The following is a 26,163-nucleotide window of genomic DNA, read 5'->3' as shown; positions in this document are numbered from 1 at the left end:
GTATTAATTATGAAAGTGGTAATCACTAAACCAGTTACCATTTAGAAGTCAGGTTTTTGAAGCTGTGACCATGGGTGTAAATCACCTTCCCAACAGATACACTTCCTGCCACAGTGCTGAGGACAGGGAGGAAGCTACCAGAATACTTCGAATTCACCTCATTCATCATTCATTGTAAACAGACCTCCTTCATGATCAATTGCTCAGCATTACTTCATTGTCAGGGGATGATCCAGAGCTTGCAACAAAAACAAGAGAGCTGTCCTCATGAATTCATGTCAGGCTCTGCCAATGCCGTATACTCACCCTTGTGAGCATGCAGGGAATTCACTCCCACTTTGTGTCCCTTGAAGATGGGGTAGTGGCTCTGCTCGTTTGGTAAGCAACGCAAACAGCACTGGTTGGGGTGCCACTTCCTTCATACCAATTCCTATCAGTGCCCAGCTGGAAATTCAGACCCTTACAGGCAATGGTATCATGTTGCACCCTACACCCTCAGAGCATACTCATATGGAAATGAGAAGAACTAAAGAATTTGTCCTTGCTTAAATCGAGTAAGAGTTTATTTCTGCAACCTTAATGCAATTTCAACATTTTATAATGTGCATGTCTCTTGACACAAATTTTTTTTTCCATTTTCAACACACCGAATGGTTTATCAGTGGCAAAAATCTCACATTCTCCAAATTTACAAAACCGGGGTTGTTTTTTTTTTTTCTTATTTAGAAAGCAAACAAATGCAGGTACAAATCCTCCATCTCCGAAGATTTTTAGCCTCTCTTAGACCAGTCACAGAACATCTCTTTCTCCACCTCAAGTATCAAAATTGAGAACCACAAATCACCCATTTTCTTCAGTTCCTTCCAAAATATTCTCTTAGTAACCTTTCTGTGCCCTGTCAGTGGTCCTTTTCTCAGCATCACATCCTCACCCCTGCTGTCTGCATCTTTTTCTCCTAGCAGGCTTCAGGCAAATGTAACAGTGGCCTTTCCCACTTTCCACTATGACTGATTGAGCAGTAAGGGTGTAGGAGTTTACAAAACTAGTAAGGTTTATTGTTGGTAGCTTTTTGTTGGTAAATAGAATGAGTGTGTTAAAACTATTCAGCACAAACTGCTACAATGCAAACTGGTACAAAATAAAAGGTCACTAGAGGCCTCATAGTTGATTATAAGAATAAAGTTTTATTAAATCTCAACATTTAAAGCATTTGTTATACCACAATTTACATATCTTCCAATCCATTCTATAGTAATTATATAATAAATATAATTTTCACAAAGTGACAATACTATTATATTCTGCTATTAATTCTGACATTAATTAACTCCTCCTCAGCCCCCAATGAACTGGCCTTTTATAGGATGAAATATATATTCATTTAGTTAAGTTCTCTAGATTAAATACATTACACACACACATAAAATTTACAAAAAAATTTTAAAAATTAAAAAATAAGCAGCACAGCAATTTTTCTTCATCTGAAATACTGAACATAGGTCTGCATTGTGTACATTCAAATCCAACTGGAAAAAGTATAGAAAGAACCTTGAAGGACAGTTAGAGATTGCTGAGTAGAGAGATTATAGAAACGGTTCATTCCTTTCATCAAACAGAAAGTTGATATAGGATACTTTCCATCCATAACTAAAAAGCAAAATAAGAAAAGGCTTTGAAGTCTTTTGGCACAGAAAGAAAGCATTTAAAGTAAGAAGTAATCATCAGCAAACAACCTTTCAGAAGGAGAGATACAAAAAAAAGGGGCAAGAACTAAATTACATCAGGAGAACTCAACGAATGTATGAAATGACAATGACCACTCGTAAAATGATGCATATCTGCTTCTGAAAGGATACGTAATTATTTTCTAAGAGAGGCACACACAAAGTAATGAAGAAATTCTGAGACAGAAGGACCCCTTCAGCTATGTTTCTGCATACACTTGATCAGAATGAAGAGAGAAATAAAAAGGGCAGGAAGAAAAAAGTAAATAATACTAGCATCTCACTGAGAAACTGACACAATCTAAAATCAGTCCCACAAATGCCTCCTGTAGAGGAAACTGGCTTAACAATTAGCCTTCTTAACATGGTAAGAACACTCAGTGCAACAAGTGTAAAAATCCTCCTGGACTACTGGCCAGGTGAGAATACTCTGCACCACTAAACCCAGAACACAGCTCTTAACTGAAGGCGAGTTGACAAGTAACCAGAGAGCAATCAAAATTCCTTCCTCATTCCCTCCTATGTCACCAACTGCAAAAAGCAGTGTTGAATACACATGGAAACCTTAGGATACTTAAACAGATATTATCACACTATCATAAAAAAGCTTACAAAATTATAGGTGGTGAGAAACAGAAACTATCTAATCTGGCAAGCAGAGAGCATGGCTGGTAAGATACTCAGTCTTTCAGAAGAGGACTGACTTCTCCAGCAATTCCACTAACCTTTGTGACACATTTAGAGTATTTCTCATTATTCCTGAGTAAAAATGTAAGATGTTTGTACAGAGGAGCAGGATACAAAACTAGCATAGGAATTAGAAGCTCTGCCTGGGAGATGTTCAGAGTGGATGAAGTCAAACCTCAACATTTAACTTAAAAAAACTCTCAAGTTTACAAAGACTACAGTACTTTTCAAACACACCTCTACCTATCTCCTTCAATATGAGAACAGAAGCTGAAGAATGGGACCAATGTTTATGGTTGTCTGGTTCAGGATCACACAGGAAGGCGGGAAAAGACTGAACACCACAGCTCTGGTCTCCCATCCTCAGTCTCCTGGATAAGAACCACTCTTTCGCCCCATGCTGTGGGTCTGCCTGAGGGGAACATGGGCACTGCTGGAGAAAGGCAGAGCAAGGAAAGCCCTGTGGCTACAGCTGCAGACTAGAGAGGCAGGATTCCCAGGCTCTAGTGGTTTGTGATATTTCATGCAGCAGAAATGAGGTGGGAGAGGAAGAGAGAGAAGATGCACAGAAGTAAAGTGTTTCATCGGCCTGGACAAAAGTCACACATTATTTTACATTCTGGCTTTCTTACATGAATGCAAAGATACAGAAACAAGAATTTGTATCAATTATTCTCTAATACCTCAAAAATCCCACAATTATGTTAATTTATGATAAGCCCTCCTATGAAAGATGGGAAGAAATCCTCTATTCATTATCCCATAGCAGTGTCTCTCATGTGCCCATCAGACAACCAGGACACTGACATGCAAATGCTCTTAAGGAAAGTCACCTGTTGCAGAGTTTAGTCTCAATAAAAGAGGATGCAATTTACTTAAATATTAAAGCCTTCAACAAATTTCAAGCATTAACTTATTTGCATTGTATTGAAATAAAAATTTCTCTTCTTGCAAGAGAAAAACGATGGAGGAGAAATTAGGCAGAAAGAAAAAAAATACAGAAATAAGACAAAAGACACTGAGTATTTCAGCTTTGGAATTAGTGCTTTATATAAGGAGGTTCTGTATGCTCAGACAGCAAAAGAAGTTAATTTTGGAATTCTCCTAATTTGCTTTTATTAGAGCTATTTTCAGTAAACAATTACTGGATGCCCAACTATTCTGGGGAAAATGCCTGAGAAAGACAGCTACTTTCACCTTTGGTGTCAGTCTCACCAAATTTTTTGCATGCTGCAGACAGCTAGCAGGATAAAAATATCCAGTCTCAATTAAAAAAAAAAAAAAAAGGCAACCCTAAACTATTAAACTCTTCCTTACCCATAGCAATTCCAGCATACGAGTTTACATACTCAGTGCACATTCTTGCAGGCCTTTCTGCAAAGGACACATCAGTGACTTCACTGTACAAGCTCAGAACTTCACCTGCCTGAGATTTGGTGAGGCAGCTGCCTGATGGACACCAAACAGTGGAACATGAAGTAGCTGCAGGACACAGGTATTACTAAACATGCACAGGACACACATTATCTCTGTGACACCAGTGTTATCTTTAAGTGCAGAACCTCAAAATAATGAAGTCAAAGACATAATTATTTCAATAATTTAACATGTCCCAAATTTGTTTCATAGGCCCAAGACACAATTAGTGTTCTCTGCTCAAACTTAACAGAACCTACTGAAGTTCAGCCCAACACATCTCTGGCTTCCCTGAAAAAGGATTTGCTTTCATTGTAGAAGAGCCAATATACTGGCCAAAAAAAAAAAAAAAAAAAAAAAAATTAGGAGTCTGTCAAATGGAAAACTCCTCAAGGAGAACGTAGAATAATCTCTGTTATTTCAGCTCTGCTGCCCAGTCTCATGGGTATTCCATAGTACATCGTCCCTGGGCTGACGTAGACGAAGGTATTCTGCCCAACTTGGTACAAGCCAACAAAGAATGGATTCAGCAGATAAGCTCCAGCATTTAGAGGGAAAATCTGCCCTCCATGAGTATGGCCAGAGAGAATTAAATTTATGTCTGGTCTCTCCTGAAGGGCCCACTTTGCAGCAATTGGCTGATGAGCAAGGAGCACTATTGCATGCTCACTGCTACAACCTCTGAGAGCTTTTTTCAAATCCATGCCATGTCCCGAGTAACGCAACACATCAGCTTCAATATCATCCACGCCAGCCAGGCAGAACCAGTCAGAAGTGCTCTTTGGTGAAACAATCTTCACATTCTCGTTATGCAATGGCTGAATGTTAAATGATTTTAAGAGCTCGAACCAGTTGCTAACATCTGAGGTGTAGTACTCATGGTTTCCTGTGACAAAGTAAGTCCCCAAAGGAGAATCAAGTTCTCCAAGAGGCTCAACAGCAGGTCGGATGATCTTTGCCTCAGCATCAGACAGGTCCCCAACAATCACGGTGATGTCTGGCTTTAAAGCCTTAACCATTCTCACTATCATGGCAAGCTTGGTTTTCCCAACCGTGGGCCCCAGATGGATGTCTGAAAGCAACACCACTTTCAGGTTATTCATTGCTGAGGGCAGCTTGTGAACTGGAATCTCCACAGAATTCACAGTAGGGGGCTGGGAAGCATTTAACAGCCCAACAACAGTCAGCACAACAGTCAGCAAGACTGCCAGAACTGGTTTCAGTGCTGTTCTGTTCTTGTTGCCAGTGCTTGCTTTAGCACCTCTCCCAGCCAAGAACTTGTAAGCCTGCTCTACAGAGCCTAGAGTGAAGAGGAAAAAGATGAGAATAATATAGGCTCCCAAGCAAGTGTAGGCAGCTAAAGAAAAGAAATAGGGCTCTTCTGCAACAAGAAACAGCAATGTAAAGAAGCTTGAATGAGCCAAAGCTAGAAACATGAACACAGCTATTTTCCACAGCATGAAACAGAAGGAGCTGGCAGCTGAAGACCTGGTGAACGTGGTGACTGTGCTTCTCCAAACATGAAGAGATCCCATCAACATGAGTGTATTAGCAAATAGTGCCATTTGCAGCCTTAGAAGCCAGCGCCGCGTCCTGAAATCGAGTTTTTCCGCCAGGTAACTCCGTGAGAGCATCATGGAGAAGAAAACCACTCCTGCAGCCACTGCAGCCTTGGCTTCAATGGGCAGTTGCTTGAAGGAGATCATCTTTGCTTCCTGACTGTTCTCCTCTGTTCTGCAGAAGTCTCCAGAAGTCAATAATGTGGTTATGAAGGGATGCCTTGGGTCAACAAAGCCTGCAACCAGGAACCAGTATGAGCCGCTTTAAAATATTACACACATTCCCTTTTTCCCAGACTGCAATAAAGGACTGTTACTCTACACACTACACAAGATGCTGGGTCATGCAGAATCACTGTCGTAACGACAAAAAGGAGATGTCCTGAAGTGGAGTAAACCAGACAACAGAAAAGACTGGATGCTGGAAGTCTCCTTCCAAGCTCCCTGTCTGCCCCCCTCAATCATTTCTCCCCCATACCCCCTTTCCTTTTAAACACCTTTTTCTCATCAAGACTTCCTAATAGTAGATGGCAATACATCACAACGAGGATGCAATGAGTCCTGGGAAAAACCATTGTAGCATTTGTAAATCCCGTACATGTTCTGGGACTGCTTCTGATATTAACTTAATACATGATTTCTGTTCTTCTTGCCAAGCAGTTGGCTCCATCTGAAAAGCAGGCATCACCCTGCATCATCCTTACCAAATGCAAGATGTTTTACTAACACATGCTACAGCAGCAGTGAAATCCCCATGGAACAGATGCAACTGTGGTCCCAGAAACTGCAGATGATCAGCAGATATCCCTGCCTGCTGTTGTGAATCAGATCTCTCCAAAGCCCTGGAAATCAGTAGGATCAGTGAAACTCACACTGTGTTTTGCTACTCGCTTCCAGCTCCCTTCCACTACAAGTAGAGTTTTCTAAAACCTCAACACCTGTTCTAGTATATCCTGGTCTAACAGGATGCAACCAAGTTGAAAAGGGATTAAAATACCACACCCTGCTCCTTTAGATGGGAGTACACAATCTAATGCATGACTGCTCACAGACTGGAAACAAACAAGCAAGGATCAGTTATGTTTAAATGGTAGCAGAATTCCCTGTTTTGCTCTGTATTTTGCTTAGTCACGTGTTTCTATTAATGCTCAAGTTGCACATTGCTATTTAGAAGAAACCTATTGTTTTATTTTAGTTATAGATGAAAAAAGTTTGGGTAGTCTTTCATAACATACAACAGAGACCATGTCTGACATAATAGCGTCATAATAGCACAATTATTTTCAAAACACTTCCTGCCACACTCAGAGAAAGCAAGCAATCATTACAGCCAAAAATATCTCAGAACTAGGGCACAAAAGCAGCATTGTAGGGCTCAGCAGTGAGCCTAAGCCCAGAAGTCTGCAAACCCCAGTCTGCCAGGTTGCTTATCTGCTGCATATGTCCTCTCAAGCTAATTTAAAAGAACATGAGCACATCTGTGATGACAGGACCCTGATCTACTTTGAGGACTAGACCAAGTTTTTTAACCTAACCCCTTCCCCCATTGCTTGTGTTAGGGAACTGTGGGCTGATAAGGGAAACCATGCCTGGCAGCCTCAGCTCCTCAAACCCTCTCCGTTGTTACTAAACTACTCTTAAGAAATAGTGCTATTTTGCACGTATGTCTCTACAGAAAACACCCAGAGCTAGGAAGATAAGAGCACAATAAATGCTCTACTTATTCAAGTCCATAGGTCCTCCAGGCACTCTATCTGGACAGCAGTAAGAAACACTATTTAAATAAATGACAGGACCCTGGCCACAGTCTGTGGTTTGCTCCTTCATACTCCTTCAGCTGACACAGCTGCTACACTAGGGATGTTAGAGGGCAAATCTCTTGCACAGTCATTTCTTGTTGAAAATGGATGTTGGAAAGTCTTGGATGTTGCTTATGAGCCTGAGGTATTTAAATGTGGCAAATCCATTTTTTTTAATTTGTTGAGTACTATCTGGTTTTACAACCTCCCATGGCAGCAAATTCTCAAAACGATGTATTTTTACAGTATTTTATCTGTCTGAAACGAACCTATTAAATCCCCCAAAAGTGCTCATACTACCAAATTTGAAGAGCATTTGTTCTTGCCTGCTACCTTCAAAATTTTGGAAGGCCCAGCAACAACCTCACCCCTAAGAAAGCACAACCGTGACCCAATCTTCCCTCCCATAAGGTCTCACATGATGTTGTTCAATTTTTCAAACATCTTTAACCACCCGTGCCTCATGCAACTACAACATCTACCACGGTAATAGTACCACTCTGCCTTCAACTCGAGGCACAAACCACGAGACCTGTGGAGCATGAGGATTCGTCCTTAGGCTGTGGGATTGCGTCCCCCGGGACAAGGCGGCTACAACAGAATCCATGCAGAACAGGAAAAACCTCTTTCCCTCCTCCTCTCACACAGCACAGGAGGAGCACGTTTTCCCACGGCATGTACCAGCAGTGTCGGTACCGGTTCCCCACGGCCCCGGGTTGCTCAGCGAGGCCTCGGCCGATTCCCGGGCGCGCAGGGAGCCCCGGCGCCGGCAGCACCGCTCCGGCCGGGCGGCCCCGCCAGCCCTTCCACCCCTGCGGCGGGCCGGGAGCGGCCGGCCTGCTCGGGAGAACCGCACGGACCCCTCCCTGCCCCGGCTCCGGGATCTCCCCTCGGCGCAGCCACAAGCCCGGCACCCGCGCCCTGTGCGCCGCCCGTGAGCCCTGAATCGCTCGTGGTTTAAAAGAGGAACGAGGCGAAGCGCCTTCCTCCAGCGGCGGCAGGAGGCCCCTGCCAGCCCTCCCTCGGCCACGGCGGCCCCCGCGCCCCTCGGAGCCGGCCCCCGCTGCCCCCGGGTGTCCCTGGCGGAGGGGGAGGCGAGGCGGGCACTCACCGCCGCCCGGAGGAGCGCGGCCAGGGCGGCCAGCGGGAGCAGGAGCCGCAGCATGGCGGGCGGCAGCCAGGAAACGGCGGCGTCAGCTGACGGCTCCGCCGGGAAACGGCCGGCGCAGGACGGGCATCCCTCCTCCTCCGCCTCCCTCCCCACCCGCACCGCGGCAGCGGCGCTCCACCCTCCGAGCCCGGCCTCCTCCTGCCCTGCCCTCCCCTCCCGGGACGCCCCCCCGGCTGCCCCGCCTGAGGCCCTGCGGCTGGGCGCGCTGCTTCCCGTGTTTCAGCGCTGCTATGCAGTGTCAGGAGCTCACGGGAGACTTCGGGATACAACCTGGGATGCTGAATACGTCCAAGGATTTCTCCCACGCAGAAGTTTCCAAGATGGAAAGGTCTTGCTGACCTTTGTCTCCCCTGGGCAGCCCATCATCCTGACAGGAAGCACTGGGCCTGGGTGCTCTCCTTCCCATGTTAAAGCACTGTCATCCTCTTTCGGGAGAAATCGTGACACAACCGCCAATGCTGAGTACATCTCCAAAGATTGCTCTCGCACAATAGGTGCTGGGACAGAAAGCTGGTTCTGGCCTTTACCTCCAATGGTCAGACCATCATCTGCAGCAGCACACACACTCCGGCTGGTCCCAGGCTTGCCCCAGCTCCCCAAAGGAATGACAGAAGAGCTGCAGCCTCTGCCAAATTTGCTGGGCAGAAAGAGGCATTTTCCCAGAGGACCTCACTAACTAGTTCCTAGAACAGCCTGGATTTTGCTCACTTCATATCCAGAGTTGAAGTTTTGCTGGCAGTTTTCCTCCTGTCAGCAGAGATTTTAAACTTGATTGCTTCGTGGTTGCTATGGCCAAGAAAGCCACAAGTCATCACTCAAGAAAGTCACAAATCGTCCCTTTGCCCACAAGTCCCTCTCTGTTAATAAGCAACAAATCAAGGAGGGCACCTTTCCCAGTCAGTTCTCGTAGTACCTGTACCTAGAGGTATAGGTGCTTCAGGAATCTTATGGACCTGTTATCAGCTATGTTGATTTACAAGTACTTCTTAGTTGCTTAAAGACTAATTTGTTGGTGTTGTCATCCTGGCTGGGTGGCCTATAGTAGACTCCCACAATCACACCCACTTTATTTGTTTGTCCTTTAATCCTTACCTGGAGGCTCTCTTATGCCGGTGACTGTGCATCTCTGGGGCTGAGCCAAGGCTTCTAAGCTCCTCTTGCTTATTCCTCATGCTGTGTGTAGAAGCACTTCAAATGCAGTTCTTTGTACTCAGTGCCTCGTGTAGACAGCTAAGGATCTCACTGGCTGGCACACAGCCTCTCAATATTTGGTGTGCCATTCTTTTGCTCATTCCTGGTGAGTGTCGTTGTATCCCTTTGCCCTGCACACTTCTGCAGGGAGTTAACTCAAGAATTAAAAGTCACAGTATGAGCCAGCCTGCAGCATGAGTAACAAAGCCATTGGTTCTCCTAAAATAGTAGTCGGACCTGAGATCTGTAAAGTTTTTCTATCCCTTGGGAACAGATGCAGCCAAAAGAATGTTTACTCTAAAATGGATACTACAAACTAGGCAGGCAGGCACAGGCAGCTCCCAATTTAATTAAGAATACACAGCATAGGTATATGAAGACCTAACAGAAATGAGAATGTTTAACACCAGCCTCTGGTTTGTCTATCCCTGCTTGCCAAGTGCTCTGTAAAAGGGGCTGCTGGTGACATGGCTCTTCACAGGAATTGCTAAAACATTCCATGCCAGCAAACAGGAATTGGGTTCACAGAAATATGTATATATATTGTGTATATATATATATATGTATGTAAGGGGGGTTTTTGGTTTTTTTTGTTTGTTTGTTTGTGGGTTTTTTTGGTTTTGTTTTGTTGGGTTTTTTTTGTGGTCAAAACTGGATTACCTGTGTGTCTTCAGTACCTAGACTTTAAACTTGTCCTATTTTTGTGGCGGAAAAGAGTTGCTACACTTAGGGTAGTATAAATAATACTGTTTTTCCTTCATGTTCTGTGTTTGCAACCCATCCTTACAGGCAAAACTTTTATTTCAGCTATTTTTAGTTTACCTATGCAGGCCTGGGCTGATACATTTTGTGATGGATGTTCTAATTGCCAGGGCCACTCAGATAGTTTTCAAGCTGGTTTTGTACTTTAACTCCCCACCTTTCTGAAGAGAAGGAAAAGTTTAATGACTGTGGACCCATGCACAAGAGGACCCTTTTGTCTCCTGTTTATGGAAATCTCCAGGGACTTCTGTGTGTAATCTACATAAACAAGTAACCTGGCTAAAATTGCACTGATCTCACTGACTGTGAATATCCTCCCCACAGAGGCCAGTGAATTGCAGCCACAGCCTCTCCCCTAAACGGACCGTCTGAGGAGTTATTGAACCTCTCAAGCAGCCTGCTTGGAATGAAGCAGATTAATGTCCTCTTTTTACCCAAGGAAAGGAAAATCGGCATGTTAAAAGATAGATTTACCTCAAACATGGTGCAGTTTTCACTGTGAAAGAAGGAAACTTCTTGGTCAGGCTCAGAAGAGGATATAGCCCTAAGTTTTGTTTTATTTCTGCAAAATCTTTCCAGTTAAGTAAAAGCTAGTGTCAAGCTAAGTACTTCTCTGCCTATAGTACCTGCAATAAATGAAGAACTTTAAAAATCATCCCCAAATTATGCTTAAGCACCCCAAAGTTAAAAAGAAGACAGAAGAAGTACCAGTGGGTTTAGTTTTCTCACTTTAAACAAAACAAAAAACAGTGTTTCACTTGCAAGTTCTCTTGATGAACATGAAAGCAATATATTTGTAAGGAAAACAGAGATGCTTAGTTTTGCATCAATATGAGCTGAAGGGAAATCACAAGTTATCTCACAATGCATGCTGAGATATGATGTAAGAGCTGACTGCCTTGTCTCTGGTTTTGCTTGAAAGGATTTAACTGTGGATGGCATTGAGTGAGCATACAAATCAGGAACCATTTTGGCAGAAATGTGGTAAGAGGACTAACATTCACACTGTTTTGCTTCTATGTGCATTCTTGGGGGCAGAAAAGCTGCTGTTGTCAGCAACACTCACTTAACAAATGTCATGTGGCAGAAAAGTGATGAACAGGATGAGCAGCTGCCTGTGTTCTGGTCTGGAGGTTTATCTACCCTGGGGCTTTTAGCACAGTGGGACTGGCTCTGTAAAGGGGTGGGCTAAATCATACTTATTACTTTGCTGCCAGGGAGAATTAAACTAAGTCTAATTAAAGTCAGGTAAATCCTGAACGTGAGGGTTCGGATTCACAAAGGAGAGACCAAAGGATGTGAAGATCCTTTGCATCTGAGGCTTTGCTCATGGGCATGCCTTTACCCTACTGCAGTTAATGTAGCTCTCCCAATGCTGAATCAGGCTGCATTATACCAAGGGCCAAACGAGCTTGAATTACAGGTAATTACTGTGGATCCACCATCAGGCAGCCATTTGCAAGCTCAGGGAAACTTGTCCCTAATCCCAGAGTCTATGCCTTTGCTTTCACATGTGCTTTCCTTAGCAGGTGCCCTGGGCTTTGGCTGAGATCTACTCCCCCTCTTCTGTTTTTCTGCAGGATGGCCCAGGAGGTAGTGGAGGCCAAATCCTGTACAGTGGTATCATCATACAGACCTATGCCTGTTTCACGAGGAGTTTCAAGATGACAACCAATTATTAGAGATACCCAGACACCTTAGGAGAGAATTTGCAGTGGAATATGGAGCATCCTGGGCTTCTTCCCCTTGGAAGGAGATGCTTTGCTGCTGACATGAGTATGGTGCCAAGTAACAGCAGAGCCCAGCTCAAAACCTAGCCAGAATCACTGTTTTCTCCATAATTGGAACTGAACCTGAACTGTGATTTGGACATTTCCTTGAAGTCTGAGTCAAACAAGCATTGGTCACAGCTGAACACCATCATTAAAGCAAAAACCCAAGGTGCTCAGACTTCCTGCAGAGAGGGGAACTTAAGTCTGTATCATTTGCATGCCAGCTTACCAGAAAGAAGACATAAGATGTGCATGTTCATATTTTTACTAACCACTTCTCACTGCCTTTTCAAAGTCTTCCCTGCCACACTCTTCTGGATGGTTGTCACATAAAGATGTGCCACCAGTAGGGACTTTATGGGACTGTCTGCCATCTTGTCCTGGGTCTCCCCACTTTCTGCAGCAGGAATAGCCTGGCCTTTCCTCTTGAAGGTGGCATACTTTTGGTTTGCTCCCTTTTGCTGTTGTTTGCAAAGCACGTGGTGTTGCAGGGCAGGAGACAGACCCTGCAGTCTTGCCTCCTGCCTGCTGGCATCCCTGGCAGGCAGTAGTGGGAAGCTGTGACCTTGGGTCAGCCTGGAGAGGTCAGGACTAGACCCAGCTGCTCATTCCTGTCCCAGCCTCCCAAAAAGACACTGGAAGCTGCCCAGAGGAGTCCAGTTCTTGTTCAAGGGTACTTTTTCTCCCCAGGAAAGTGTTCTGCAGCAGGACACAGCCTAGGAGCAGTATCTGATTTGCCCTGTGCTAGATGATGCACGTGAGCAGAAAATTGATGGTATGAGACATTGTCCTTTTGGTATCAAAAGAGCTTACCAGGAAAAAACCTCAAAATAAAAATAAAAGAAAGAAAAGATTACCACGTGTGTTTGAGCCACCGAAAACATGAAAACCACAGAGTAAGCAGTCTGGGACAGGTCTAATCATGCTGAGGCCCCAGGAGCACACACTCAGCTCGGCCTACAAAAAGGTTAACTGTAGGTCTAAAGAGCAAACATTACATGCAGAGTGTGACTCCTGGGTGCCACATCCAGGCTGGCCCCCCTGCAGCAACTGTCCCGATGAGTCCCCTCACTCCTCCCCTATTCATGTCTCTCTTTCCCATGAGCAGCCTCCATGGAAAAGGAACTAAATTACAAATCACCTATTTTTTTCCCCCCCACAGAACTGGCCCAGTTACAATGATCTTTTTGTTTGCAATTTAAGGTAGGTCTGACAGCTAGAAGAAAGTAACATAAAAAAGCTCCCTGGGGATACACAGCTCTGCACCCTTCACCAGATGCTTCAGTGCCATGTTAGAAGGAAGTTCTGGGGAGAAATCAGGAGCTTACTGACTGCTGCCAGCCACAGCCACAGGTGCTTTTTGTCAGCCCACAAGGAGCAGTCAGAGGGAAGTCAGAGCATGAACATGGGCCATTTCCCCATGGAGGAGGTTTGGCTCCATCCACTTCTGCTGTGGCTTCTGCAAGGCGACCTCTCAGTTACATGAGCTGTTTTTCAATGGGTCTGGAGGAAAAATCTGTGCTAGTTGAAGGTCCCCAGTAGCACTGACTCACCTTGTGTTGTAACAAGGCATTATTCTGGACAAGCTGGTCCAGAACATGTGGAATACTTAGGTGCATTTGTGTTGCATCAAGCCCACCAGGCTCAGCTACCTTTTGTGATGATGGACCAACTAGAAAAGCAATCTGCAGCAGAAAAAACCCAATTTTTTTGTTTACTGGGGCTCAATGATCAGCTTTGCAGGCCAACAGCAATGAGCACTAAAGAATCACAGATAAGAAAGAGAAGTTGCAGGTAGAGATTAATCACTTGCTGCAGAGGATGCAAATATTTAAGACTGCAAAGAACTACTAAAGCCAGGTACTTTTCCTTCTTAGTTGCTAGATAATTTTAGAGGAAAATTTCAATTTTGCTCATGAATCTTTTGCAAGATACAGTACTTTTAGATTACTTTTTACATGTGCACACTGGGGAGCCTACAGCTTGATAAAAATGAGATAGCAGTAACTATAGTGCATCCAAGGACTTAATCAGCACAGTGCCATAGAGAAGCTGAAGACCTAATCTAGGCTAAATGTAAATTTGTAAAATGGAAATAAGTAAATAATTCAAATCAGCAGCATCAATTTCTGTGTGGTTTGTTCATCTTCCGGCCAGAGCTGTTTCAAGGAGTTGAGGTTTTTATTAAAGGTAGAAGAAGAAGAAGTACAAGGAAGAGGTCACAGTCCTGCTTCAGAGTTGTTTCAAATCAGTTGTTTTCCCCCATCTTTCCTCTCCAGGCTACGGAGCTTCCTTCAGGACTGAGGAGCAATCTGGCTGAAGATGGAAGCTGCAAATGTTGTGAGTATACAGCTATGTCACTGTTCATCTCCTTTTCCTTCCCCTCCTCTGTCTCCATCAGTTTTCTGCCTCTTTCAAGCCACTGGTACTATCCCAATGTAGCAGTAACACAAAGACTTCTTCTCCACCTCTTTCCAAGCTGGGCATTTTGCCTTTTGTTATGTATTTGAAGCCAAGCAAACCATGGTTTGAATTATCTGACAGACATAATGCTTTCACCACCTGCCATTTTCATGACTGAAGTTGGCTGGATGTCGTGGACTGCTCTTTTGTGAGTTTTTCACTCAATGGGTCATTTTTATAAATCTCTGCTGTGCTGCACACTCCGAGCAATCTGAAATTATCTGTTTCACTGGCATCCTTTGCAATTTTTCATTTAAACGGAATAAATTAAGCATTTTAATTGCATCGGTTGGAGAGGGGCAAATGTACGTTTTACTGAGCCTCTCAACACAAATTTACTAGATGTCCTATTGCAGGTCACACATCCTGGCAGGAGTAGCTTGGATTACTACAGGAATGACAGCATGGTGCTGTCCCTGTGTGAGATCCCAGTGAACAGCACAGACTTCATGTGTGACAAGAGGCAGGTCAGGCAGTTTGCTCAAGCCTTCCTGCCAGTGTTTTTCTGGCTCATCTTCACTGTGGGCACAGTGGGGAACACTTTGGTCGTGCTTGTCTATTGCAAATACCACTTCAGGAGGAGCATGATGGATCTGTACCTGTTGCACCTGGCCATCGCCGACCTCCTGCTCCTTTTCACCTTCCCCTTCTGGGCCAAGGCTGCTTCAGATGGATGGATCTTTAAGGACTTCATGTGCAAAGTTGTCAACAGCATGTATAAGATCAATTTCTATGGCTGCAGCTTGCTTCTAACCTGCATCAGCTTTGACAGGTACATCACGGTAGTGCAAGCGATGAAAGCAAAAACTTGTAGGCGCAGGTGGCTTCTGCGCAGCAGGCTCATGTGCCTGGCTGTCTGGCTGACGTCTGTGAGCCTGTGCATCCCAGAACTCATTTACAGCCAGAGCACACAGGTGGGTGACCTAACAGTTTGCAAAATCATGTACCCACCAAACGTCAGTGTGATCTTCAGAGTTATGGTCCTGGCCTTGAAAGTCATCATAGGATTCTTCCTCCCGCTCCTTGTCATGGTGATTTGTTATGCCCTTATCATCAACACCCTCCTACAGGCCAAAAGATTTCAAAAGCAGAAGTCGCTGAAGATCATCACCATGATCCTCACCGCTTTCCTCCTCTCTCAGTTCCCATACAATATTGTTTTGCTGGTCAAAGCCATCGACACCTACACGGGGGTGGTGCACAGTTGTCAGGTTGCCAACCAGCTGGACATCGGGCTGCAGGTCACCCAGATGATCGCCTTCCTCCACAGCTGCCTCAACCCCTTCCTCTATGTCTTTGCTGGTGAGCGGTTCAGGATGGCGCTGGGCAGGATGATGCAAAGCTGGGGCTGCTGCTGGAGCAGGGCCCAAGAGCACTCCTCTGCCTGTGACAGCCAGGAGCACAGCTCAAACTGGTCCTTTGCCATGCTGGGGGGACGGCGGGTCAGGAACTCCCTGATCCTCAACACTCACTGGACCTCCTCTGTTATGTCTCCTCCTTGCAAAGTCATCCTGTAAGTTAGTCCTCACCTTCTCCTCTCCAGAGAAGCACCAAACTCTTTGGAAACCCTCTGTATACCCCAAAAGATTATCCCAGAGGGGCAGAAAGGGTTGGGGACCTGCCCTTGATGTGTGGGAACCAACTGAGGGCTGCTGGCTGAGAGAACAGGAAACCTTTGGCAGATGGGAGCAAAATGGAACCATATAAACGTTCATATGCTATAAACAGAACTGTCACAAAAAATATCTTTGTGACAGCTGGCCCATCTGCAGCTCAGACCACAACCTGAAATAACAAGTCTCACAGCAGGTGGTAAACCCAGCTATGGCTGCAACACAGGCAGATGAAGCTTTCTGTCCTTAGGAAGCAGCAGGAGGGGGCTCAGCCTTCATTTGCTGTCACACCAGGTTCCCCTATGAATGTGGCCTGACTTGGGAGCCCTGCCAGATTCCTACACCAGATCCCGTCCCGTGTAAAGGAGAATGGCCTTTAGCTCTGACACTGGTTTGTAGCAGTGACCAAATGCTGCTCTCTGTGCCTGGGCAAATGCAGCTCCATTTGGCTGCATAGGTGTTTTTTCTTGCAAAGAAAAGCCAGTTGTTCATGTACATAAAATGGGCATTGCAGAATGTGGTCTGTCTTTCTCCTGTATTTTAGCTGTGTGATGTCAGGTATGATGGCTCCTGTTTTGATACTGGAAACAAATCACCCCTCACAATAAAAAATAAGGGCTTCAGAGACATTGACTTGTCTGTCCTGGGGATATTTGGTGTATGGTGCAAAGGTGTCATAAACCAGAGCACAGAAACCAAACCCATGGTTCAGCTGACCACCAGTAATGCACCAATATCTTTGGAAAGTATATTTAACCTAGGAGCAGCAAGACAGGGAGTAATTAAGTGTCAAACCTAATGAAATTTGGAATGAGACATCAGGTTGTGGAGGCTGCCATTCCCAGAAGTGGTGTACTGTAATGCACCTCAAAACCTGAGCCCACAGGGCATCATTTATGTGTTCCCCATTGCTCATCCCCTCACAGGGACATGGCCTCACCTGTCCTGCCTGACCACAGCCTGCACTCCCACTCTTCAATTGCAGGATGTAGTGCTCAGGAGGCTTTGTTTTAAATAATCTCATCTAACCTGGTTTGCCTTCTGGTACTTAGTTCTTCCAGGGAAAAAGGGTTTTCACTGTGCATTTATGATTAAAGCATGTTGGTAAACAAGAGCTTTCTGCACAGTTTGGTGCTGCTTTTCTAGCTAATTGGGTATACCTAAGCAGATGGGGTTCAAGTTTCATATACACTTACTAGGATTTTTTTTTTTTACCTTTTCCTTAGAAAGAAAAATGGTCAAAGATGTATATAATTCTCACTGTATGTATAAGAAAGGTGTGTGGGGTTTTTGTAATTTGTGCTCAGCAAACACAAGCCAAAATTAAATAAAGGCACTGCCACATACACCAAGGGGATGAACTGGTTGTTTCTTGCCCACGCATCCTTCCCAGTTTGGATCCATACACATAACCTGCTTGCAACCACATCATTTACCCCTCTCAAAAGAGGCCAAAGGAAAACTTTGCTAAGAGGGTCTATTTCAAATATCTAACCCTTGTGGTGTGGAAGCTGCAGCTGATAACCCTGCAGGCACCAGAACAGGTTTAGGCTCCTGAGGCGAGGGCTGGGGTGCTGTCTGGGGAAGCAGGGCAGGTTTCTGCAGTAGGGGAGGAGGGAGCACATTGGGGGCAGATGCTTCCCCACAGCAGCACAGTCCCACTACCCCTTCCTGAGACTGGGGGTGATAGGGCTCTTCTCAGAGGGTTCTCCTGGCCCCCAAAGAGCCCTTGAGTTATGCAAACAACTTAGTATGCAAACCTTAGCTGCTGCAAGCTCCTCTTCCCTGCACTACATCTCACCAACCCCAGGAACCTGAACTTTGTGGCCATCTCACAGAAATAAAGCTTCTTCAGTCCCCAAAACCCAGTGGGAAACATTCATGCTCAATCAGCAGGTGAAACTGCGGAGGGTGGTGAAACAGCAATTTGCAGCAGTTTGGGGTGACAGGGTTGTCCCTGGGTCATGCACATCCTGCTCTGAGTCAGGCTGCTCCCATCACTGTGCCAGGGAAGCTGGTGACCAACCTCCCTGGAGGTGGTTTTCCCTCCTGGGCTTGGTTCCACCAAGGCTGCCTGCAGTCCAGCAGCTGCTGGTGGCTCCCCAAGCTGCTCCCACCACACAAACTTGGGGGGAAGCTGCCTCCCTGCACCCCTCTGGCTGCAGCCTCATCAGCAACCCTTCTTGTTGGTCAGCACACAGCAGGGACTCAGTCATGGAGGTGTTTTCTGCCATTACTCCCTCTTGCATCTGCTGGGGGCCTCCATCTGCCAGCAGCACAGCTCCTGGTAGTCAAACCCTTCTTGGGCTCCTCTGTCCCTCTGCCCTGATATTTTACTTGGATTTATCCCACCACAATCCCCCTTGTGTCTGGCTAGGGTGTCCCCCACCTTCACCTGATGCTGTCTTCCAGGATGGGAGGTTTCCTCACAGGCAAAGGGTATTTTTGCCTCCCTTGCTCCATGAGCAGTCCCAGGGGAGTCTGCTCATGTTTTACGCACAGCTCTAGCAGGATGGGCACGCAGCAGTTGCTTGAAGTCCTGGGAGAGGCCTGAGATCTTCATAGCTTGGGTCCCCTCCCTTCTCTTTGAAGCCAGTTTTTCCTGGATGTTCCCAGTTTTGGGCTGTAGTTTCCTATGCTGTTGCTGTTCCTGGAAGAGGCAGCTGAGCTGGTCCCTGCCCCAAGTGCTGCGTTGTCACCGTGGTGCAGGCAGTCACGCAGCGCAGCACCAGCCTGCTTGTGGTACAGGGGGTGGGAGAGCCATGGGAAACTTGCACTCTCTGCAGGCAAACCTGCCCACCTGGTGCCTGCTCTGCCCAAAACAGAGACATCTTTATAGAAGCACCTCTTCCAGAGAGCAGGGAAATGATGGAAGGGTGTGAAAGTACGGGCATTATTACTATATTTGGACTTTAAAGCATCCCTGTGACACTTCAAGGACTAATGACAGCCTTGCAGCAGCTTCACATTGTCCCCCCAGAAAAATGTTATCCTATGTGTGCCAAGGTCTGTTTTTGGGGCACAGACTGAGAAATATAAGGCAGAAGCAGGGTTGGGAGAGCCTTTCCCTTAGCACCAAGGGAGGGGATATTACCCAGGATGGATAAAAATGAATTACCGGAGATGAACACAAAGACTTCCAACGGCTGCAGCAGTTCCCTGCAGAGCTGAGGTACAGCAAGGTATGGTCACTTTCACATGTACTGGCTATGTGTAAAACTCACTCTCTGCAGGTCCCTCATACTCCAGATTAGGCTTTGCTGGAGCCTCTCCTAGAGGGAAGCTTCTGAACGTGGAGCCAGGTCTCCAGATGCCTCTGGAGATGCTCTGAACCTTCTATTGCTAATTGTAGCTTGGAAATGAGGGGATGGAACAACATAAATTTCATAAAACCCCCAAGTAGATTATATAATTATCAGATTTATCTTCCACACAATGCTATCTCTACAAGCCAAAAAAGGGACAAACATTCACAATGATAAAGAATTTTATTCTTAAATTCCTGAGGTTAAAAAAGGAAAAAAAAGCATCAAGAAAAACATTCCAACACAACCATTAACATTTCTGTAACTGTACAGACACTGGTATACATGATTTTTCCCATATCTGGAGCAGGAAGTTTGATGTGAACAGGGCTTGCAATTCTTTGGCAGTTAAGACCAAAAGATGCTTCTGAACAAGTTACAACCTCAGTGATTGAGTATAATGAAATCTATAGTGCAATTTCAGTTTTAGGAAAGAAGTCAGGCTTTTGTAGCTTTGCTATTTTTTAATGTGGTACACTCTTGTGCAATACCTCGCTCATTTTTCACAAAGAAACATTGAGTAATGTTGAGTAAAGGAACACTGTCATTTTCTTGAAGAAACTGCATTCTTTCCTGTGCATAAACCTCTTTGTAATAAAAAATCTTACCCTCCATATCTCCTTACCCTTTCCAGCACCCAGAAAAACATCTAATTACTTATGCTAACCACAATGTGTAATCTCATTGTCCAATGAATGTGACATCTCCTTCAATTTATTTCATGATCAATTAAAAATATTTTTCTCTTCATTGCATTCCTGCAGATAATGAAAAGCCCAATTCAACAAATCACCTGAGCACCTATAAATAAATAATTTTCCAGCATTGCTGGCTTAGCTCACATGAACAAGAATTTTATGAATGGAAGAATGAGGTGCCTGAATGAAATAATCTCTTGCACAAGCCTGCCCTTGTGCAAAGTCCCTTACTGGGTTTCCATGATTCCAGAAATGAAATGTCTGGGACATTTAAACAAAAGGTCTCTACTAATGTCAGGTTCATTACTGTCTCTGCACAGCCTCTTCCAACAGCAATCATGGATTACTGCTCCTGGGAAGCTTCTTTGAACAGCTGCACTCCTGTCCACTTGCACCTTACCAGCCTGATATTTCATAATTTGAAACTTTTTTTGCTTAGGTACTGTCTTTGGTCAGAAGCAAACATTTTCTTTTCATCCTTAAACTACAGGTTCTGACTGCCACTCTTAGTCCTCTTTCAGAGAGAGAAAAAAAACAGCCATAAAATTACTCTTAAAGGGCAGGAAAACCTGAAGAAAAGGGACCACAAAGACTCAAATGCTAAATGAGAACAATGCAGTGGATTTACTCCCCTTCTCCCAAACACAGGCTTCAGCCAGTCTCAGGACTGTCTACATAAGAGACCTCCAGAAAAACATCTGGCTTACTACATGGAGACAATTATTTTGAGAGCTACATGAACAGGGGGTTAAAAATATTTGCCACAGGATAAAAAAAATGTCGGGAACTGGATGTGAGGAGAAATCAAGAGGCGAGGCTGTCAAATTATTTTTAGTAGAGAGACTTCAAATAATTTTTAACAGAGATGTCATATTTTGGCTGATACTTGACAGTGTCCCTTTACCTTACATTTGGCATGTTAGAAAGATATCCCTGGTATTAGGGATTCTAAGTAAAATTAGTATTCTAAGTAAACAACAGCAAAATGTTTTTAAAAACCACACCTAAAAGCTTAAAAGAAAACTGCAGCAGACTTCAGTAACAGCTCAGTGAAATTGCATAGCATATGGTACACAGTACTCCATTTTTAAGCAATAAATAATCTCTTCTCGCCTAATTAAATATAAACATAGCTTCAAGATTGAAATAACCTGTAATTCGTGAACTGATCCACGCCATTTATTGCTGTTTATTACCCACATCAGCCTCTTGTCCATCTCATTTTCATGCATACAACCAGGTCAGGGCTTAACCACACTGCAGCCTTCAAGGGCTTGCACCTTCCACTGACCACTCTGCCTGGCAGAGGGTTGGGAGCACATCACCACCATGGGGAAAAAGGCAGCTGAAGGCAAGGGAATGCTACTGATGAGCCAGAGACCTAAATCCTAGGTGCTCCATGAAAAGTAGTCATTCTTTCACAATCTTTTTCAGGATCACTGTATTATAGATTGTTAACAACTGGAATAAATGATGAGCAACCTTTAGCTTTAACTGCAATTATTTTCTTTTCTATGATCAGAAATTTCCCTCTGCCTCAGCTGCTCCTGTGTAAATGTCCAACACTTGGTTGGTGATCTCCACCTTTTAAACAACCAGTCCTTTGGGGTGGGAGATCCCTTATGGGTATTGGATTGGACCAGCAATGCATAAACACCAGCTGGCCTCTCCTGACCACCTTCCCTACCTGAGCTCATCCCTCAATTCCCTCTCCTTGCTTTCACAAGTATGCCCCTTTCCTCTCCCCAAACCATTTGCTGCAGTTTTTTCTTGCCATTTTTTCTTCTTCCCCTTCATGCTTTATTTCCTGTCTCCCACCAGAACCCTGTATGTCAGCTACAGCTGGCATCAAGTCTCTATAGGGTTCCTCACAGGTTTCACTGGTCTTCTACCAACTGCTGCACTAAAACCTTTCAAGTCTGAGGTTTCTTGGGAGAACAGTTATATGAGAAATCAGACACACTTTAATTATGAGGAGGGCTGGTTGGGAGAAAGAGCTTTTCTTCTTTCTCCTGCCAAATGTTTTGCCATTGGAAGACAGGGGTTTTTTACAGAAAAATCCACTTTCGGGTATTTTGACAAGAAGCTGAAATTCTATATGGAAAGCAGATGGTTTGCATACAAATTTTGTATAAGTGAGAACCCAGTCTTCCCTTAAAAGGCAGTGTTAACAGCCCACAAATCTGAGAGGGAAAGCTAGCAGTTGGTTAGGGCAATTGCAAGGCTTAGGAAAGGGACAGAATGCACTAACACCACTGGGTGGAGAGCTCACCAGGCCTGGATATGCATTCCATTTTGGATGGATGTTCTGAGACCTGTTCAAACATTATTGCTGCCTTCCATGTGGTCTAGAGACAGAGATGTTGCTGATCTCCTCAGAAACTGTGCTTTCCTGTGAATGCTGATGACTAAGGTGCTAAGGCAGGAAAAAGGAATGCTCCTCTTCCCAGTATCACCCAGTGACCAGAACTTTATTCCACAGGGGATGTTCTGTTCTGCCACTGGTGCTCACCATAGGAACTGGTGGGTCAACGTACAGAGCATGGTGAGCCAAAGTGAAAGGAGTTGCTGCTTCGTGCTTATTCTTGTGTAACTGGTATTCAGTGCCAAAGCACTGGAAAGAGCCAGTTAAGACTTACCAAATCTTAGCCCAAAATATATAAAACTCCTATGGTTTGCTGCTTATAAAACTTGGAAAAGATAAAAAATTCTAGATGGATTACAATAATTGTGAAGACTGAAGTATAGCATAATTGCTGCTCTGACTGTAAGAGCAATACAGCAGAACAGAGATGGTTATGTTTACACCTCAGTGAAGAGGTCAAAAATAGGCATTTTTCTTTACATTTCCTTTTGAAGGATATTTTTGGAAGAAAAATAGCTCCATTTTCAGCAGAGGATTTCAGTTTGCATTTAGATACCTCCACACTTATTTTTCTCCCCACTGAAAAAAAATTGGTTATTATTGACCTGTTAAACCAAACAACATGGCTTTTCAGCAATCTGTACACAGTACAGAACCATTAGTGTTCCTGAAAAGGCTTCTGTTTTTAGTGTACACATCTCCTCTTAAGTGCATTAGAACTATTGCATAGTTTCAAAGTCTTCAAATACAGTGGTAATCAGAATGCTTACACATGTTCATAAATAATAGCATATCTTAAAAATTTAAAAATACACAGTATAGTAAAGGCTATGGAAAATCACTTCCATCATAGATGACAGGTCGCTCAACAGCCAAGTGATAAAACACTCTTTTTGAGATAAACCTGTTAAGGAAAGAAACAGAGCAAAAAGATTCCATTAGCTGAAGCCAACAAAGAGGGGAAGCCTTAAAAGTACATTCAGTCTTGTTTCACTGCTGTCAAAAATATGCCTGTGCAAGGGCCATCAGATTTGTTGTTAAAAAGATGACAATCCTGACTGAACTGTCTTGGAATGAGTCACCAATGACCTGCTTACTTCTGTTAACCCTCCCAGAGGTTCAGAAAGAAGAGTGGAATTCAGGTGTGGGGGTAGAAAAAAAAAAACCCAAACAAGAACAAGAACCAAAATTCAGTCTTGAAGACCTCTTGGCAAGCGAGGAAAATTTTCTTATACTTACTTCTGGATGGCAGAATAATGGTACATCTGATCAGTTCCACAGCTGTAAAACCAAGCTTATTTCACCTTTTATGCCTTTCTAGGACCTACCTAGAGAATGTGTTGTCAAATATCAGGGTGTAGATTCCAGCATTTCTGACTTTCACCTGTCCTCTGATAGTTTCCTTATGAGAGTTGCAGCGAGTCATAGGGATAAGAACCTGGAATTCAATACAAATCAAAATGAAGTTTGCTCTTTGCCCTATGAATTGGCATTTTCTTTGCCATGATTGCAGCCACCTTGAAACTCCCGAAGTGCATCTACGCCTGTAAAACTAATTACTCTGATTAGCATTAAGAATTCCCACAAACTAAAATCTCACAGTGAGACATCTGTTTTCCTTGGATTGTATCTTTACAGCACTAACCTATAGCTATTAATCTCTGCTTCAGAGATAGGATAAATTCCTGAACTTGTAAATGTTAATCTAAACTTTAATAACTTAATCAAGTGGTATATTAAATCCATATATCCAAAAGCAGGATTTCACTAAATATATATTTTATTATATATTTTTATACTCCCTGCGTTATAAAATCAGCTTTCTCAGCAAATCCTAATTTTTTATATGAGCTTACAGCAAAAAATGTTTGCATCTGTGGTTCTATGTGAGTCTGGCTGTAAAACCCTAGCACAGCTGTCAGAAGAGCAGCTGACATAGATCAAGGATGACCCTATACAACACAAAGTTTAACCAAAGAAATATATCAAGACAAAAGCAGCATTCACACTTCATTCAGCTTTCAGATTAAAAAAAAGAGATATTTTACATGGAGTTAATAGCTGTGCAGTGAATTAACACAAGCTATATAAATGTCTTATTCCCCCAGTAAATCACAGCCATAGAGTTTACCCTACCATGGTGAATTAAACAGCCGCTTTGTCTTCAGCAAAACTTGCAAATAGCTGAGTAAAATAGATTCACTTCATCTGTAATCCTCATGAAATATGGACAGCACATATAAAACTGGGTACCTTGGGCACTTGGCAATGAGATTTTGCACACCATCCAGGCACTTAAGTATATGCTTCATTGTAAGAAATGAAGGTAAACCAAGAAATGAAACTGTTTCCCTGTGGCTTTTTCTCAAGTGTCTGGCAAAACGAGCCTTAAAGAGTTTACCAACTAAGTGAAATTGAGAAACAAAAAGGATCTTGCAGATTTGGATGTTTAATTTTGCTTAATAATACTGGGTGAATTTCAGATGCAACCAACAGAAGCTACAGGGCTTTTCAACTCAACTTCTGCAGGCAACATTAAAGATGTAGCTTTGCCTTTAGCAGAACTGCAGCTTAACTGGAGAAACAAATCCTTAATGCATTAGCAAGTGGCATTCTGGTGAAGATCTCCTAGCAATACTTGTCAATTCCTGTAGGCTGGATGAGTGTGGAGCAGTACAACCTCTGAGGCAGTAAGGAGACAAAGGCCTTACTTTGCACTGATCCAGCGGCGTGTCGTCGGCCTCTTGGTAGACAACACTGAAGGATATGCTTTTGGGGTCTGATGAGAAGATCCAGCTGATTGTTAGTCCCATCTCTGTAACAGTGATGGGAATGATACTGTAGGTGCTGGATTTGATGAACAGCTCTCTGTTGCTTTCTCCAAAATTCATGATCTCTTCTACTGTAAGGGGTAATTTCATCCTGTGAGGGAGAAACATATGATTACTTGAAGAGATCCAATCCACTTACTCAGACAAAACCACTAATCATTGATTTTTATTTTCTGTCTATTTCAGGTAGACTCCACAGTGTATTTGGGACACATCCGGAAAATGCATGAAAATTCAGCCTCAGATGAAGGAAAAAACTACAAAAAAGCTGATTGATATTAAGAACCCTCACTGCTCTGGCACAAGTGCATTTTTTTCACATATTTATTTCATTTCAACTGAAGAAAACCAGTGCTGGAATACAGCTTTTTAGAGTTACTGCAGATAAGAAGGGAGTGCTGCCCTCTACTGTTCTTTTTAAACAAAAAAGTAAGTGACCTGGTTTCTTCACCTTCCTAGTTGAATATAAAAATTTGCACAGGAAACAGGAGGGATCAGGATTACAGAGGGGACAGGTGGATGAAATGTGAACAGCACTTCTATTCTGAAACACTTAACACATTTGGGTCTCTTTTACCCAACCAAGCTGCAAAAAAAATGACTCAAATACTTCCAGTTAAAAAGGAAATTCTTAGCACCTAGATGATGCAGAGTCCTACAGCATTAGATAAGCTGATTTCATTTTGGTATCTGTTTAACTCTGTGATCAGTGAGGCCCTGAAGCAGGAGAACACTGGTTACTTTCTTCAGGGAAAACCTGTAATTTCTAAGATCTGTGGGATCTCACCTACATTACCTTACCTAATA

At 43.9% G+C, this 26,163-nt stretch overlaps 4 protein-coding genes across 6 annotated transcripts in view; 1 reads left to right on the top strand and 3 right to left on the bottom strand.

Annotated features, from left to right (window-relative positions):
- Positions 1–8,409, bottom strand: part of GLB1 (galactosidase beta 1) — a 40,865-nt gene extending 32,456 nt beyond the window's left edge. Inside the window, exon 1 of the mRNA XM_058029489.1 lies at positions 8,297–8,409. Within this exon, the coding sequence (XP_057885472.1) occupies positions 8,297–8,350 (54 nt within the window). The 5' untranslated portion in view covers positions 8,351–8,409. The remainder of the gene's footprint in view (positions 1–8,296) is intronic.
- Positions 535–8,378, bottom strand: TMPPE (transmembrane protein with metallophosphoesterase domain). Its single transcript, XM_058029501.1, has 2 exons — positions 8,297–8,378; positions 535–5,622 (listed from the first exon to the last, which is right to left on the bottom strand). The coding sequence occupies exon 2, from the start codon at positions 5,531–5,533 to the stop codon at positions 4,217–4,219; it is 1,317 nt and encodes a 438-aa protein (XP_057885484.1). The 5' UTR covers positions 5,534–5,622; positions 8,297–8,378; the 3' UTR covers positions 535–4,216.
- LOC131081320 (C-C chemokine receptor type 9-like) lies at positions 8,349–16,061 on the top strand. Its single transcript, XM_058020386.1, has 2 exons — positions 8,349–8,891; positions 14,901–16,061. The coding sequence occupies exons 1-2, from the start codon at positions 8,349–8,351 to the stop codon at positions 16,059–16,061; spliced, it is 1,704 nt and encodes a 567-aa protein (XP_057876369.1).
- A 3,568-nt stretch (positions 16,062–19,629) lies between these two features.
- FYCO1 (FYVE and coiled-coil domain autophagy adaptor 1) overlaps positions 19,630–26,163 on the bottom strand; it is a 45,986-nt gene continuing 39,452 nt past the window's right edge. For all 3 annotated transcript variants that reach the window (XM_058033046.1, XM_058033027.1, XM_058033035.1), the window contains 3 exons: positions 25,237–25,447; positions 23,854–23,963; positions 19,630–23,429 (listed from right to left, as the gene is read on the bottom strand). In XM_058033046.1, coding sequence (XP_057889029.1) covers positions 23,354–23,429; positions 23,854–23,963; positions 25,237–25,447 — 397 coding nt within the window. In that variant the 3' untranslated portion in view covers positions 19,630–23,353. The remainder of the gene's footprint in view (positions 23,430–23,853; positions 23,964–25,236; positions 25,448–26,163) is intronic.

Source organism: Melospiza georgiana, chromosome 1 (assembly GCF_028018845.1).
Source record: "Melospiza georgiana isolate bMelGeo1 chromosome 1, bMelGeo1.pri, whole genome shotgun sequence".
Taxonomy (NCBI): Eukaryota; Metazoa; Chordata; class Aves; order Passeriformes; family Passerellidae; genus Melospiza; species Melospiza georgiana.
Note: the sequence above shows the minus strand (reverse complement) of the source record. Positions and strands in the feature narration are given on the sequence as shown.